This window comes from Gastrolobium bilobum, unplaced genomic scaffold (genome assembly GCF_033153095.1).
Source record: "Gastrolobium bilobum isolate Gb01-03AN ecotype WA unplaced genomic scaffold, APGP_CSIRO_Gbil_v1 utg182864, whole genome shotgun sequence".
Lineage (NCBI taxonomy): Eukaryota > Viridiplantae > Streptophyta > Magnoliopsida > Fabales > Fabaceae > Gastrolobium > Gastrolobium bilobum.
The window spans coordinates 6398-24066 of record NW_026896964.1 but is presented as its reverse complement, the minus strand read 5'-3'; the positions used below and the strand labels follow the sequence as shown (position 1 = coordinate 24066).

Genomic DNA, 17669 nt, shown 5'->3' with positions numbered 1-17669 from the left:
AATCTATCTATTATATAAAATAATGCATATTATTTATGAAGTCAATAGTAAGATTTCAAGGAACAATTAAATACTCAATTCGCAAGCTACCACTTTCCTTGTCTATTCCCCACCCAAGTTATTCCTTCCCCCAAATACACCCAAACCTTCCAGATCAACAATTTAGTTTCCAAAACCACCCTTCACCAAAACACACATCGAAAAACAGTGTACTGAATAATGCACCAATTTACCAAGGATGGTTTCGTACATCAACACAACAAAAAGTCCTCGTGGCAATTCTGTTATTACCCTGAATACCGAAGGCTAAAAGCCTAAAACAAACCAATCTCACTCCCCACCTTACTTATAAAACCCTTTGAAGCCCAACAACGTTTCTTCACTTCTTCGTATTCTCAAAACACTCCAAAAGTTTTTCTTCTTCAACTCACTCATCAAAATGGGTTCTCGCTACGAAGTGGAAGTTAAGCTCGCGTCGGCGCGTGGGCTAAAAAACGTGAACTGGCGCCACGGCTCAAACAGGCCGTACGCCGTCGTTTGGGTCGACCCAAAGAACAAATCCTCGACCAGAGTCGACGACGCCGGCGACACCGAAGCTAACTGGGACCAAACCCTCGTGATCCCTTTACCGCCGGAACGCATCGAGGATCTCACCCTCTGCATTGACGTGGTCCACGCCGGCTCAGAAGAAGACACCAAGCCGCTCATCGGCTCGGCTCGGCTCAAGCTCGTTGAAGTCCTAGACAGCGAAGGATTTGGCCAGCGCGCGAGTCGCACGCTCACGGTAAAACGACCATCAGGAAGACCACATGGGAGGATTGACGTTAAGGTCACTATCAGAGAATCTGGCTATCGTGCGCAGGGTGCGTACCACGCTCCCTCTTACGGCGTCCCTCCACCACCGGCGGCGTCATCGCGGGAGTATGGTTCGCAAGCGTATGGTTCGTCTTACGGCGCGGCTCCACCGCAGAGTTCGTATGGTTACGGCGGGGCTCCGGCGGGGTATCCTTCTACGGCGGCGCCGGCGTATGGTTCGGGTTACGGAGGGTATAATGCGCCGCAGCAAACTGCGTCGTATGGTCAAGGGAGTTATGGGTACGCGCCGGTGGAGGAGAAAAAGAAAAGCAAGTTTGGTGGGATGGGGACAGGATTGGCTGTGGGTGCGGTTGCTGGGGTTCTAGGTGGAATCGCACTTGTTGAGGGTGCTGAGTATATTGAGGACAAGATCGAGGATCACGTGGCTGAGAAGGTTGAGGATAAGATTGAGGATGATCGTGGTTACGATCGTGATGATGCTGGTTACGATGACGGTGGTTATGAAGACCGTGGTGATGATGGTGGTTATGATGACGGTGGTTACGATGGAGATGATTTCTAGAGAATGAAACAACTTGGGAGATAAACCAATAAAAAGGGGAAGAAAAAAAAAATATTAACACTTTTTTTTACTCCTTTTTTTGTGTTCCGTTATTGTGTGTAAATTCTGCATGTGTTTTTTCTTTTTGTTTTTTGTATCCCCTAACTAAATCTTTACTTCTTTGGTAATTTCCATCGTTTATGTGGTTATGATTCAAATCAGTTGTATTTATATTAAAAAAAAAGTTTAAAATTATTTATGTATTATCATTAACTTAGTTGTATGTTTGTCATTTGTTAACAGCATTTACTCTATTTATAAGTGCTTGAATTAGGGATGTCTTTGAAATGTCACAATTGTATGAAGTTATGGTATAAAAAAGATGAAATTAAAGTATTACAGAAGTGGTGCTTATGTTATGTGGTCCAGTGATACATATTCAAAACCTAGAAGGCAGAGATGATTGTGATCTGGGGGCCGATTTTACAAATGACCAACAGCGTGTTGTTTATGAAACTACGTCTTCTCATTTTTAATATTAAAGATAAAGAATGGAAGTTCTTTATAAAAGAGATAAGAATATTGAGGTATTATGTTAGGAATATGCTGTGGTTGGTTACTTCAAGAAGAATCCAACGCAATGTGGGTCATGTTTTGTTGAGAAGCAAGCTTCGTAAGCGAAGTTGTTTGCTATGGAACTTTGCTTTGAGCTAATAACATCTCAAAAGTTCTTGATCCAAAATGGACAGACAGTCAGACACAAACTGAGAATACTGTTAACACTAGACGCGCCGTATCACGTAGCAGAAGCCGAGTGCTGTGTGTATAAAATAAAGGGAAAAATTATTTTTGTTCGGTCATGGATAGACCGTATTGCTATATCGTAAGGTATGCGTTCAGAGATAGTGTATAATCAGACGTACACTAGGCTTATAGCCGAGGTCCCAATCACTGCGTACAAGCAATAGGCTTATAGCCAAGGGGTGGGTGTGTGCACAGTGTGGACAGTATAAATAGGTTAAAAGTGTGTACCTGGGGTCTTTAGGCTCTTATTTATAAGGATTACCTTCCCAGGCTTGGGCCTTTTGAGCTTCCCAGGTTGCATTAGGGTTCAGCTCCCTTTCTGTTGGGATGTGGCCCTTATCTTGTGTACTTTGACTGTTTAATGTTGTTAAGATACTCATGAATCTATCTCTTAATAGATTCTTAGGTGAGTAGTTGGGATATGATATTCATATCCATAACAGTTGCCCCCCAGCTCGGTATTCTGGAGCTCGGAATGCCGAGGTGTTGAAGCATGATCTCGGATCCGATCCGTTCGGGTTTGTCGATTTAAGAATTGAGTTCTCAAGAGTTCGGCGTCGGTGGCGTTATTCAGAGCCCGTTTTGCCGAGGTCGTTCGCGTAACGTTTCTTGATTTTCCTTGAAATCGCATGTCGAGGTTGGTGTTTGGTATGTCGGCTCCATCATGAGTCCGATCTAGGCCTTTAGGCATTGCTTGGTCTGAGTTTCAGTTTTGTCGCATTTGGCCGAGTTGGCGTCCTCAATCATGCTCCCGGAGCTAGGGTCGAGTTCTGACCTTGATGTCGTCAGAATGACCTTTCCTTTCTTGCGTGTTTCGACGGTTACAACGATCCACGTGTTCTGCGTTTGTTGGCAGTTCGTGCATCGTGCAGGGCACACCGTCCTGACTTTATGCAGGTCATGATTGAGTCCATTTAATGTGTGTGAGGCGAATTGTCCGTTTTGCTCTCTGTTAACCAACCGTTTGGAGGCTCTTTGTCTTCGCACCCAGGGTGGATTTTCTTCCTTTAAATTCACGTTTCCCAGCCGTTTCAGGATTTTTGCTCGCCTCTTGTGTTCTTCTTCTCTGTTTCTAGTTTTTCTTTGTTTCTGGTCATTTCTCTTTCAAGCTGTCTTAGAGTCTCTGACCTTTCTAGCGTACCATTCTCAGTGAAGGCTCTTGAGGAATCCTACGTTTAGCTTCCTTCCTCCTTTCACTCTGTTCAGGTACTTTCTCTCTACTTCAACTCTGGTTTGGTTTTTGTTTGCATTTTCTTTTGGTTTGAGTTTGAGCTTAGTAGTTGTTCTTAGCTGAAGTGAGGGGAAAGCTTGTTCCCTTTGAGTTTCTGTTCGAGAGTGTCGAGGGAGGTTTTCTGCTTGTTTTGATTTTGGGACTGTTCATGAGTGCTCCTGGTTCATCTTCGGGTCCAGTCTCTGGCCGAGGTGTCGAGGAGGACAAAGAGGTGGTGAAACAACTGCCTCGAGCTGTGCAATACTGGTTTTATGGGAAAGAGTATACCGAGGAGGAGAAACTTCAGCAGCTTCTCTGCGGTCCTCGAGGAGGTCGCCGGAGTTCCCGAGGAGGTCGCGGTAGGAGATGTCGGAGAGGAGGGGGTCATCAAACTCAGCTTAATTTCGGTGCGGGTGGTCCTTCCCTGGTCTCGAATCCTTCAATTATTGGGTTGAACTCTTCTCCTGACCCGGCTCCTTTATCCTATATTTTACCGTCATCCCAGGTCGCCCAGGGTCCGAGGTCCATTCTGGATCGGATTCCTCCTTTTAGGTTGAGTGACAGTTCTTCCAGCTCTTCTTCTTCTGAGCTTGGTTTTCCAAAGTCGAGTACCTCTTTTCCCCCTATGATGATTCAGCTTCGAGTCGGACACCTTTTGTTGATCTCGTCAGTAGTTCTGACACCTCCATCCCTTTTTCTTGGAGTCCGGGCTCGTTGCCGTCCGATCTCGATTGTCCGAGGTCTGGTTTGGCTGATTTTTGTGCTGATTCTCCTACTTCGTGTTCCAGGGCCGCGATTATGGAAGAGTCTGACGTCCAAAATTGGGTTCTTCTGGAGATTCTCCAAATGCGGTCTGCAATGTCACCGGCCGACGTAGCCCAACTTCCAGTTGGAGACCCCAGTGGGGTTGATATTCTTCCCGCCGGTGATCATCCAGTATGCTCAGGTCCTATCTTGGACGAGCCTCATTTCTTTTATTTCTACCGGGATCTTATTACAAAGTTGGGGATTCAGTTTCCTCTCACCGACTTTCAAATGGCCGTGATCCGCCGACTTAGGATCGCACCATCGCAGCTCCATCCGAATTCATGGGCTTTTATTCGGGGTTTTGAACAAGTGTGTGCCTATCTTTGCCTGCCTTGCACGATTTCTCTCTTCTTCTTTTTATTTGATGTATATACCGCCCTGACTGGTGCCGAGGCTAAGGAAAGGAAAGGGTGGGTAACCCTTCGAGGTACTCCAGGTAGGGGTATTTTTATTTCTTATTCCCAATCCTTCAAAGGCTTCAAGGATGCCTATTCTAAGATAGCATCTCGTGCTGACTCCTTTCCCTGGTTTGCTAACGAGTGGTTGGACGATGGGGATATATCGTCTCGGTTCGAATTGTATTGGACGCAAAAGCACTATCGAAGGCGTCCCATGGACTATGCTACCCCCGTAGTGGCTCTTTCCAATTCGAAAAGGTTGGCGGTCTCCATTTTGATTGAATATGTCGATGAGTTCGGCATTATCGATCTAAGTCGGATTGCAGATAAATTTGGGGAAGATGCCCTTTGTGAGCTCGGTATGTGGTTTATTTTTATGGCTTTTCCCATAATTTATAACCTGTATTCTGATCTTTGTATATTTTGCAGTTAGTATGACCATTGCCGAGTACAAGAAGTTTCTGCCCAAGCTCAAAAAGTCCTCAAAGGGAAAAGCAAAAGAGGTTGCCTCCCTCAAGTCGGAGGTCCCAAAGAAAAAATGGCTTGACTCTATACTCGGTGGAAGCTTGGCGGGTGCTGAGGTGGTCATGGTTGATCTTCCAACTCCTCCCTCTTCTCCACTCCCCCGCGCCTTCGGTAGCTGCTCGTGGGGACATGATAGTTCTGGAGCCCGGGGAATTGTGGAAAGTTGGAGTTACAGACCGACTTCGTGCCGCTCTGAGGCCTCCTCCGCAACTTATGGGCAGCTCAACTCTGACTTCCGACCTCAGGTCCCTGATAGCTCGCTTGGAGGAGGACTCATTGAAGGCGTCCTCTCTGCTCCAGTCCTTTCAGGACCTCCATCAACGACTTGATCTATCTGCTGCTTCTAACTCCTCCGTCACTATCAAGGTGGAGGAAATTTTAAAGAAGCATGACGAGCTTAGTAAGTCTAAGTCCGAGTTGGAGACGAGGGTCCAGGAGTTGTCTGTCAAGCTGGACGAGGTAAAGAAGGCTTTGGAATCGGCCACTATTAAGCTTGACGGCTTGAATGCCGAGAAGGAGTCCTTCTCAAAGTCTATGGCTGATAAGGATGCTCAGATCCAGAAACTGCAAGCCGACTTTGATGAGGCTAAAGCTGTGGTAGTGAATGCTGCAATCCAAGCATTTGACAATGCAATTGCTCAAGCCCAGGTTTTGAACCCTGGCCTCATCACTGATGGCATGAATGTCGCATATGACGTGAAGGATGGCGCCATTGTTCCTGGGACTACGGGTTCTGACTCTACTGATGAGGAGGAGACCGAAGTCGAGGTTCGTGAGACCATCTCTCCACGTGCTGAAGAATGAAGGGGTTGGAATGCCGACTTTCATTATGTATTTTTTTGTTATGGGGCCTTCGAGCCCCTTTTTGATTTCGTCTGAACATGTTCGCCATTTTGGGTCGGCTTTAAAACTTATGATTTAAATTTGATTTTCCGAGATTGTTGCTTTACTTCCCCTCTTATTTGCATAATTGAGGTTCAATTTCGATCTCGTGCTGTTAAGCTTCGACTTATGATTTGCCGAGGTTTCTCTGATCGATCTAGGATAGTTTTTTGTTCGTCAACAAAATTTTTATTCCTTTGTTTGATCGTTAAGTTCTAAGGCTTTAATTGTTTGAATAGAAATCGATATGCATTGATAATAAGATTGAGGTCACTGCTCATTTTATTTGCATTTCAAATGAAATCTATTTACAAGGCCGAACTTAAAAGCTCGTTTTATTTGCTTCGAAATAAATCTACATATTGACTGAGCTTGAGAGCTCGTCTTATTTGCGTAGAGATAAGTCTATCTACTGACTGAGCTTAAGAGCTCGTCTTATTTGTGTAGAAATAAATCTATCTACTGACTGAGCTTAAGAGCTCGTCTTATTTGCATATAGATGAATCTATCTACTTATTATCTCGAAAGTTGGACTTCAGGCCTAGCTATAGTAGACCTTCAACTTGTCCGCGTTCCAAGTTCTCTTCACTGGCTTCTTGGTGTAGAAAATTAGAATTCAAACATGTTTCCGTTTTTATTTCCTATTAATTAGGATTGATTATGATTGATTAGGATTGATTATGATTGATTAGGATTAATTGTGATTGATTAGAATTGATTGTGATTAGGATTGTGATAGGATTGATTAGTCATCGCTTAGTCATTCTTAGCGATTCTTTCTTGTATAAATACTCACTCATGTAATTTATTCAATATCAATATACAAAAACTTCTTTTCAATATGGTATCAGAGCGGGTTCGTTCCTACCCTAATTCAAATCTGAAATAACCATCCAAACACTTCCATCACCGTCAAACACCTCCTAAACACCGCCTTGAATCTGTCCAACACAGAAACCTAGTTTACTGACCTCCGATCAAAAAAAGTGAGGTGACCATTCGAATCAGAAGGATCCGACGAGTCGACCGCCGCTGGACCCATCGCCGTCAGCCGCTGCACGCGCCACCACGCGCCGCCTTCCAGACGTTTTTTTTCCGTCGCGACTTGCACAGACCTTCTCGCCGGCTTCTCCCCTTCCTGTTCCAGAGGTCAGATCAAAAGTTTACAAAACTTGATTTTTCATCAACGGTCAACCCTTCTCTTTTTATTCATGGCTTCCTCAAAACACTCTTTTTATTACCACGAGCAACCTCCTAAGGCCACTAGTCATGTGGTCCAGCAAGGTACAACTTTCCATGTTGATAGTCAAAATCATTGGATCCTTGATTCTGGAGCCTCTGATCATATGACAGGTAATCTTGGCTTGTTTTGTTCATACACTCCATATTCTGAACCTTCTCGGGTCAAGATCGCCGATGGCAGTTTTTCCCAGATTGCGGGACACGGAACCATTAAACTTTCTGAGCTGATTACTTTGACATCAGTTCTTTATGTTCCTTCTCTGACTTGTAATCTCATTTCCATTAGCAAGCTCACCTCTGAGTTGCATTGCTTTGCTAAATTCTTTCCACATGGTTGTGTTTTTCAGGAACAGGACTCGGAGAGGATGATTGGCAGTGCTAGAGAGGATGGTGGACTTTACTACTTTGAGGAGGATGTGACTCATGAAGCTGTTTTCGTAGAAAAAAACTCTATGTTTCCTTTTGATTCATGTAATGATGTTATGCTGTGGCATCGTAGGCTAGGCCATCCAAATTTTATTTATCTTCAGAAGTTGTTGCCAAACTTATTTATTAATAAAAGTCCAAGTTTGTTTTCTTGTGATATTTGTCAACTTGCCAAGCATACTCGTGCTCATTATCCTTCTAAAGTTCACCATGACTCTTCCCCATTTTCCTTAATTCATAGCGACATATGGGGTCCAGCCCGTGTTAAAAATATTTCAGGTACTCGATGGTTCATTACCTTCATTGATGACCATTCTCGAGTTTGTTGGGTGTATCTTCTAAAGGATAAGTCCGATGCTGCATCCGTGTTTAAAAAATTTCATGCCATGGTTCAAACCCAATTCCAAGTTGCTATACAAATTCTTCGTACAGATAATGGCAAAGAGTATTTTAACTCTATTCTTGGAGAATATCTTTCCCAACATGGCATCCTTCACCAAAGCTCGTGTCCTGACACACCCCAACAAAACGGAGTTGCGGAAAGAAAAAACCGACATCTCCTTGAAGTTGCTCGGGCTCTTATGTTTACCACGAGTGTTCCTAAATATCTTTGGGGAGAGGCAGTTCTCACTGCCTCGTATCTGATAAATCGAATGCCATCTCGCATTCTGAAATTTCAGTCTCCTCTTTCTAGTCTTGTTCGTATCTTCCCTTCCTTCCGAGGTGTCTCCTCCTTACCTCTCAAGTTATTTGGTTGTGTTGTATTTGTCCATATTCCCTCCCATCAACGGTCTAAGCTTGATCCTAAGTCTCTCCAGTGTGTCTTTATTGGTTATTCTCCTACTCAACGTGGCTATAAGTGTTATTCACCCTCTCTTCGTAAGGTCTTTGTCTCTATGGATGTCACTTTTTCTGAGAATGACCCTTTCTTCCCCTCGACTTCTCTTCAGGGGGAGTCTATAGGAGTAGATGAAGATCAGTCATGGGAACCTATTAATGCCACAGTATTACCTCTACTTTTGGAAACAGGGGGAGCTACAGAATCCTCACCATCAGGAGCCTCCTCAACATGGGGACAAGTTTATAGCAGGCGAAAGCCTCCTCAAAGTGTGAATAACCCAGAGCCTCTACACTGCCAGGATTCTGAACCATGTTCTAGTTCCAGCACCCCAATACTTGGGTGTCATGGTGAAAATGATCTACACTTGCCCATTGCTCTCAGAAAAGGTACTCGATCTTGTACTACTCATCCTATTTCTAATCATATTTCATATGGAAAGTTGTCCCCAGGGTTTCGTGCTTTCAATACTATGTTGGATAGTACAAAGATACCGAGAAATATACATGAGGCTCTCAATGATAAAAAATGGAGGGATGCTGTCTTTGAAGAAATGAATGCTTTAGAAAGAAATGGAACTTGGGAGATAGTGACCCTACCCAAAGGAAAAAAGGCAGTAGGATGCAAATGGGTGTTTACAATAAAATTCAATGCAGATAATAGCATCAACAGATACAAGGCAAGATTGGTTGCAAAGGGTTTCACTCAGACTCATGGGATAGATTATCATGAGACTTTTGCTCCGGTTGCTAAAGTCAATACCATCCGAGTTCTCTTATCTCTTGCTGCCAATCTAGATTGGCCTCTGCAACAGTTAGATGTGAAGAATGCATTCCTAAATGGTGACTTACATGAAGAAGTCTATATGGATCCTCCACCTGGTTTTGAAAGGGGAAATGAATCAGTGTGTAAACTAAAAAAGTCTCTATATGGATTGAAACAGTCTCCCAGAGAATGGTTCGACAAATTCACACAAGCAGTCAAAAGAAGAGGCTTCATTCAAGCACAGACTGATCATACTCTCTTCCACAAACACTCTAAGGATGGTAAAATTGCTATTCTTATTGTATATGTAGATGATATAATTCTTACAGGTGATGATATTGAGGAATTGAACACCTTGAAGAAATTTCTAGCAGCTCAATTTGAACTCAAAGACCTTGGCACTCTCAAATATTTCCTTGGTATGGAAGTTGCTAGGAGCAAAACAGGCATCACTCTAACACAAAAGAAATATGTTCTAGATCTTTTGTTGGAAACAGGAATGTTAGGGTGTAAACCTGCTGAGACACCTGTGGAACCTAATACCAAGTTAGGTATTGAAGATGGGAATGAGGTGGATAAAGAACAATATCAGCGATTGGTTGGTAAACTAATCTACTTATCTCATACGCGTCCTGACATTGCCTTTGCGGTGAGTATGATTAGTCAATTCATGCACTCACCCAAGGAGAAGCATCTTAGTGCAGTCTATAGGGTGCTTAGATACCTCAAGAATACTCCAGGAAGAAGATTATTCTTTAAAAAGGGGTATAAAAGGACAATTGAAATCTACACTGATGCAGATTGGGCAGGCTCATCAGTAGACAGAAGATCTACCTCAGGCTATTGCACCTATGTGTGGGGAAATCTTGTTACTTGGAGAAGCAAAAAGCAAACAGTGGTTGCAAGAAGTAGTGCTGAAGCAGAATTTCGAGCTTTAGCTCATGGAGTTTGTGAAGGAATCTGGTTAAGAAGACTTCTTCAAGAGTTGAAGATTTCATATTCCCTACCAATAAAACTATATTGTGACAACAAGGCAGCTGTTAGCATTGCTCAAAATCCTGTGCATCATGATCGAACAAAGCACGTGGAAGTTGATCGTCACTTCATCAAAGAAAAATTAGATGATGGAAGTGTGCATTTGATATATGTTCCAACCAAAGAGCAAACGACAGATGTCCTTACCAAGGGCCTACACCGTCCAGCATTCGAAGACTTGATTGGCAAGTTGGGAATGATCAATATTTACCTCCCAACTTGAGGGGGAGTGTAGAAAATTAGAATTCAAACATGTTTCCGTTTTTATTTCCTATTAATTAGGATTGATTATGATTGATTAGGATTGATTATGATTGATTAGGATTAATTGTGATTGATTAGAATTGATTGTGATTAGGATTGTGATAGGATTGATTAGTCATCGCTTAGTCATTCTTAGCGATTCTTTCTTGTATAAATACTCACTCATGTAATTTATTCAATATCAATATACAAAAACTTCTTTTCAATACTTGGAGATAGTTTCCAAGGTGTAGGCTCATTTTTCCAAGGTTTCCTTAACTTTATAAGGGCCTTCCCAGTTTGTGGCGAGCTTTCCATATCTGGCATTCTTATTGCCGATGTCTACTCTCCTGAGCACCAAGTCACCGTTTTGAAATGACCGAGGTCTGACTTTCTTATTGAATCTTGCAGTCACCAGACGTTTTGCCATCATATTCTTATATCTGGCGTTCTCCCTGCTTTCATCTAGTAGGTCAAGTTCTACAGTGAGTGCTTCACTGTTTTGACTTTCAGTTCCTTGTAATCTCTGTACCCTCCTCCAAGACGGTTCGCCGATCTCTACTGGAATCATAGCCTCACACCCATATGTCAGTTTGAAAGGAGTTTCCTCTGTGGCAGATTGGGCACTTGTTCTGTAACCCCACAAGACGAGGTGTAGTTGTTGTACCCAATTTCTCTTGGCATCGAACAGCCTTTTCTTGAGCCCGTTGATGATTACCTTGTTAGCTGACTCGGCTTGTCCATTTGTCTGAGGATGCTCCACTGATACGAACCGGTGTGTGACTTTGAAGTCGGCCATTAATTCTTGGAACTTCTTACCAGCGAATTGCGTCCCATTGTCTGTAATGATCTCGGCAGGAATTCCAAATCGGCTAATTAGGTTTCTTTCAAAGAATCTCTGAATCCTGGTCGAGGTTATGGTGGTGAGGGGTTCAGCCTCAATCCATTTGGTGAAGTAGTCAAATGCCACTATCAACCACTTCAGTTGTCCTTCAGCCGCGGTGAACGGTTCCAACAGGTCCATCCCCCATTTGAAGAATGGCCACGGCGCCGTGATAGTTTGCAGCTCTTCAGGAGGTGCACGAAGGATGGGTGCGTGTTTCTGACACTGTTTGCACCTTCTGACGTGCTCCTTTGAGTCTGCCTCCATAGTAGGCCGGTAGTATCCTGCCCTAAGTGTCTTCCTGGATAGAGCTTTTCCTCCTATGTGATGTTCATTTATGCGTTCATGGATCTTGGCGAGCGCGTATTCAGCTTCATTTTTACTCAGGCATTTCAGAATGGGGGTATAGAAGCCCTTTTTGTAGAGTTTCCCTTCTACTATGGTGAAGCAGGCCGAGTTCCTCACGAGTTTTCTGGCCTCTCTCTTCGGGCTGCGACTTCGGCTTCGGCTTCTCTGCCTTCGCTTATTATTATTCTTACCCTGAGTTCGAATAATGTATTGCTTTAATTTTCCCTCTCTGATGTGCTTCTCAATGGCATCTCGGAGGTCCCAGTAGTCATCCGTGATGTGACCGTTCTGGTCATGGAAAGCGCAGTATTTGTTTCTGTCCAGTCCACTCTTAGCTTTGAAGGGGTGAGGTCTTTCGACATTGCGCATTTCAGTCTAAGCCACCTCTTTCCATATCCTAGACCTGGACACGTTCAAGGGCGTGTAATCATCATATCTGCTCCTTGGAGATTGGTCGTCCAACCTCTTGTCACGAGTGTCCTTTCCTTTCTTCGATCCCCTCTGATCCCGGTCTTTGTTTTTCTTGCTCGGGCTCTTGCGATTCGGGCTTCGACCTCTTGATTCCCCATAAGCCTTTTGCATGTCCTCCACGTCAATGTATTTGTCCAACCTTCGTCGGAACTCCTCCAGGTCATTGACCGGGTTCTTGTAAATCGACTTCGCGAGTTGAGAATCGCCATCTAATCCCGAGATGATCAGATGCAGGTGTACTGGCTCAGTTAAATTTCGAACCTTGATGGCAGCATCTTTAAATCTATCAAGGTATTTCCTTAATGATTCGTTCTCCTTTTGTCGAATTCTGCCCAAAGCGTAGGCCGGCATTGGATGTGCCTTACTTGTTGCGAAATTCAGCCGAAAAGTTCGGGCTAGGTCCTCGAACGAGTCAACCGAGTTCCTGGGGAGCCTAGTTATCCAATCCATTGCCTGACCTGTCAATGTCGTCGCGAAGATTCTGGCCTTAATAGTCCAGTTACCCCGTTGAACAACATCTCGGTCTTGAAAGCTTCTAAGTCGGCCTCCGGGTCTTGACTTCCGTCGTAAGGGGGTATCTTGGCACTCTTTAATCTCGGCGGTATTGCCAAGTTCATGAGCCTTTCAGTGAATGGGCTATCGTTAGCCTCCTCATCAAGGAGATAATTATCTCCTTGGTTGTTGACTGGTCCTCCGCCTTCCTGGTGGTTGTCGTGGAAGGGATTCTGCATATTTCCTTATGTCGTGGCCGCGTTTTGATGTTGCGGCCCATTAGCCTGGCCTGTGCTTCCACCTCGGCCTGCTCCTCCAGCTTGTCCCGCAAGGTTTTGATTTCGCAGCTCAGCCTCCAGTGCCTCCATCCTCTGGGCATTCAGCCCTTGTTGAGCCAGGAATCTGTTCTCCATCTCCTGCATCCTTTGGAGGATCGCATTCATGGCCACAATGGTTATGTCCCTGGGTTGCTCATTATGTGGAGGTGGACGCACTGGGCCCACTGTCGTGTTGGGCTGGGTTCTGGAGGGCAGTCCTTGAGTGCCGACCTCACCGACCTGGACCTCTACCAGCACAGGGGTCGCAGCTGATTGGAGCTGCTCCAATGCAGGTTGGTGTGGAGGTATGCCATAAGGCTGAGGCTGGGATTTATATGGCGACATTTGGGTACTGGACGTCGAACGAGTGTTCGTCATCATGGAATGGGAATCGAAATTTATCGTCCCCACAGACGGCGTCAATGTTTGGTCCTGGATAGACCGTATTGCTATACCGTAAGGTATGCGCTCAGAGATAGTGTATAATCAGACGTACACTAGGCTTATAGCCGAGGTCTCAATCACTGCGCACAAGCAATAGGCTTATAGCCAAGGGGTGGGTGTGTGCACAGTGTGGGTAGTATTCGTAAATAGGTTAAAAGTGTGTACCTGGGGTCCTTAGGCTCTTATTTATAAGGATTACCTTCCCAGGCTTGGGCCTTTTGAGCTTCCCAGGTTGCATTAGGGTTCAGCTCCCTTTCTGTTCGGATGTGGCCCTTATCTTGTGTACTTTGACTGTTTAATGTTGTTAAGATACTCATGAATCTATCTCTTAATAGATTCTTAGGTGAGTAGTTGGTATCCATAACAATTTTCATGTTATATGACATAAGTTTTTCTTCCTATATATTCTTCGATAACTGTGCAATTTTTTTATTTTTTAAGTGTTGTATCCCCCACTATATATTTATGACATAAAATTCCTTCTCTCATGCAACATGAGACTAAATAAACCCTAAAATAAAACACCATCCCATAGGAGAAGGCATGGAGTCATATAAAGAATACCATGTGCTTATTAGTTATATATAGGGTACCATGTGCTCATTAGTTATACAAGGGTTGCAAAACGAGTTTCAACAGTAAGGTTGATCCATTTAATCCGCTAAGGATTAAAATAAGTTCTGTGATTTTTATTGAGATCTAAAATATATTTTATTTAATAAAAGTATTCTTAATAAAATTTAAAAGTGGTGAATTTTTTTGCCAAATTCAATACTTATAAAAATTGAGATTTATTTTTCTTATATTATTGTAGAAAATAATAAATTCTTTCTACGACATCATAAAAAAATGTCACTTTTTTTTATAAATAAATGGGCCCACAATTATTATATTTTTGATATGAGATTAGAGACTTCTTTTTCCTATAAATTTTTTAATGAAAATGTAATTGTCTAAATAAAACATTACATAACCAACAATTACTGGATTAAAAATGAAACATCGTACTTGTGCAAAAAAAAAAAAAGGAAACATCGTACTTGTTGTCGGAAATGGTTTTGCGTTTTATTCACACAAGTAAAAAGAGAATAAATATAAAATAGAGATAAAATCATAAAATAATTTGGGTTGTTCCCAAAAGACCATTTTGTACGAAAATAACTTGTTGCTTTTATTGGATTTTTTGAACTTTTTTACCGTGAATATATCAATAAGCCTAAATTTTAGGTGAAACATATATATCTGCTTGGCTTCTACTTGACTTGAAACTTGGAACGCGGCTTATACACTACCGCTAAGGGTGTAAATGCGTCAGGCTAGGCTCGGCTTTAGCTTTCCTGACCTAAGCCTACGTAAAAAATATTCAGCCTATCTGGTTTATTGGTCTAACACCTCGTAATTCTAAATGTATGATTATATATGATAATGTGAATGAAAAGGGAAGGATTAGTGAAAATCCTGAAATTAGGGACAAAATATATAAAAAGGGCAAAATGATAATTTACCAAACACGTAACCTGAGACAAAGAAAATTGAGTAGAAGGTTTCAAATGGTAAAAATAATGCCGAAAATGGATTCTGAACGAAAAATTGAGTGGATAGGCAAGTTTCGAAAAATTTGATGAATAGTGATTTTTCCGGAGTAAAATAATGCTGTAGGTTATGAAATTATGATCAGTATTTTTAGAAAATAAAAAATATGACGTGAACGAGAAAAATACGTAGGTTATGAATTTGTGGGTTAAAATGGATGATTTAAGAAAGTTAAAAGACATGTGGAACCCACTTAAATGGTTTAAGTGAGCAAGTGACCCATTTACATCAAAAATCAGTTTCTCTCTCCTCTCTTCTCCTCTCTCCTCCTCTCTCCCATCGAGCAACTCCACCATTTTAGAGGTTTTGGAGATTTGGATTTCCAACTCATTTTCTAGACACTTTTGAGAGAAACTTCCAACTACAAAGTTGTTCCACTTGAGATTGTGAGTGACTTTCATGTAGAGTGCACCTTGTGGGAAGCTTTGTGGAGGGAGATAATGCCCTATTTCAGCCACGAAAATATTGAGTTTTTGGAGAAATTTTGGTGATTTTTGTGTTAAACCATTGGTTGGAGGCCACTCCCTTGGACCATTGGAGGCTATTGGTGGTAAGTTTTCACATTCTCAATGAGTTTTGATTGAGATCACAAAATTAATGAGGGTTTTGATGATGTGTGTTGAGTTGTGGTAGTCAGGAGCATTAAATGGTATGTCTCCTTTGGAATTAAATGCTTAGAATGATAAATGATGATGATTGGTGCAATAAAAGTTATTGTGATTTGGAAAATTGTAACTTAGTGAAATTTGAGTTGAATTTCAATACTTTGTGAAATTGATATGTTGTGTAATTGTGTAATTGAGTTGTGGAGTGATTGGATGAGTTAATTATATGATTGTATGATGCGTGGAAGTGTGAGCTTGGGTTGAATACCCCTAGGTTGGTGGGCATGAACAATTCGACTTATTGTGGTCATGAATGATTTGATAATGTAAAAATGATATAGTTGGTGTTGTATGGTGGTAAATGGTGTTTAAATGGATGATAATATATTTTGATATAGTGGAATTGGAAGGAAGGATGTGGGATGTATGGTGTATGTGGTAATTCGACCTATAAGGGAAATTGGAGGAAAATAATGTGAAAAATATTGTAAATCAATGGTTGGTGCCTTGGTGCATAAACGGTTATGATGATGAGTTAGTTCAAGGATTAAAATGATTGAGGTAGTTGAGATAAATGGAAAAATAGCCTTAGGCTTAAGTGGTTATGTTGGTTAGTATTATTGTGAAGTTAATTAATTATATGCAATTGGTTGTTGATCATTGTTGTTTGATCAATATAGGTTACCTCGCACGGACGCAATAGAAGCGGATTAAGCTTGGAGCTTACGTGGAAGAGCAATATTTATGGAGTTGAGGTAAACCTTTGGAATTTGGGTTTTAATCCCTTGTGTGCTCCACCACACCTAGTGAAAGGTTGTGGTTGGATTTTGTGCATTTTGACATTGTGTGAATATGTATGTTCATGCATTATTGCTTGATTGTGTGACATGCTTGGAGCATGTTGTGAGTGAAATTTTGTGATCTCTGGCCAGTAGATATGTGTGGTTTGGACTTTCGCTGGAGATATCCTTTGGGGATTTCGGTCGGATTTTGCCGTGGGACCGACTCTGGGAGACACACTAGGATGATCTAAACGTGAGACTTTCGCTGGATAGGGCTCATGGGGAGTTTCAGTTGGATTTTTCCATGGGGTCGTCTCATCCATGGGAGAGGAACCAGGAAGCTTCACGGGAGTTATATGATGGGGTCCTCGAACGGAATCCTTATATGGATGTTCTTGGATTTGTGCCCAGTTGTTTGTGATTTTGTATGTTATGCATTTCATATGATGTTATTGTTGCACATTAAGAGAGTCATGGGGTGGAGTGATCCTCTAGTACCCTTGGTTTACTGAGATATATTTGTATATCTCATCCCGCGTTTGGGGACATCATTTCAGGATATAGTGAGCATGAGGAGCTTCGGGCAAGAGACCCGCTTAGTGGTGGAGTCGAGCATGATGTGCATATGGATAACATGGCATTTTGGAGGAGTTTATTTGATGCACATAGTATGACATTTAGCATATTGGACTTAGATCATGAACATAATGCATGTTGAGATTTTCATGTTTTCGTGGTGTTCATGACTAGATTCTAAGTCTATGTAGTTTATGTACATTTATGCCTCTTGTTTATATTTTTATTTTGGGTGAGCATGAGACTTGTTCATGCCCACATATGTTGTATTTTGAGGCATTGAAAAACTTGTGATGTAAAATTGGCCATTTGAGATTAAATGGCAATGGAATTGCGAAATATTGCAGATGATGCATTGATTAATGAATATGGATGATGGAAGGGCCTAGAGCCTACATTAGATCTTGTGTAAGTTGTATTTTGGGTAGTGAAGTGTTAGGAGTGGATTACATAACCCTTTTTGTGATTTCAAAGCTATCATCTGTCATTTTTACAGAAGGGTAATCGATTACTTTTCTTTGGTAATCGATTACCTGAAACAGGGGACACAAAAATTAAGCCACTGAGTTCAAGGTAATCGATTACCTTTCTTTGGTATTCGGTTACTTAGTTCAGTAATCGATTAC

At 42.2% G+C, this 17669-nt stretch overlaps 1 protein-coding gene across 1 annotated transcript; it reads left to right on the top strand.

Moving 5' to 3' along the window:
• Positions 1 to 266: 266 nt before the first annotated feature.
• Positions 267 to 1378, top strand: LOC133303039 (protein SRC2-like). The gene has a single exon (XM_061502880.1). The coding sequence runs from the start codon at positions 440 to 442 to the stop codon at positions 1376 to 1378; it is 939 nt and encodes a 312-aa protein (XP_061358864.1). The 5' UTR covers positions 267 to 439.
• Positions 1379 to 17669: the final 16291 nt, after the last annotated feature.

Bases quoted from the DNA above. Each gene is read 5' to 3' on its own strand.
- LOC133303039 (XM_061502880.1), top strand. From the start codon at position 440: ATGGGTTCTCGCTACGAAGTGGAAGTTAAGCTCGCGTCGGCGCGTGGG.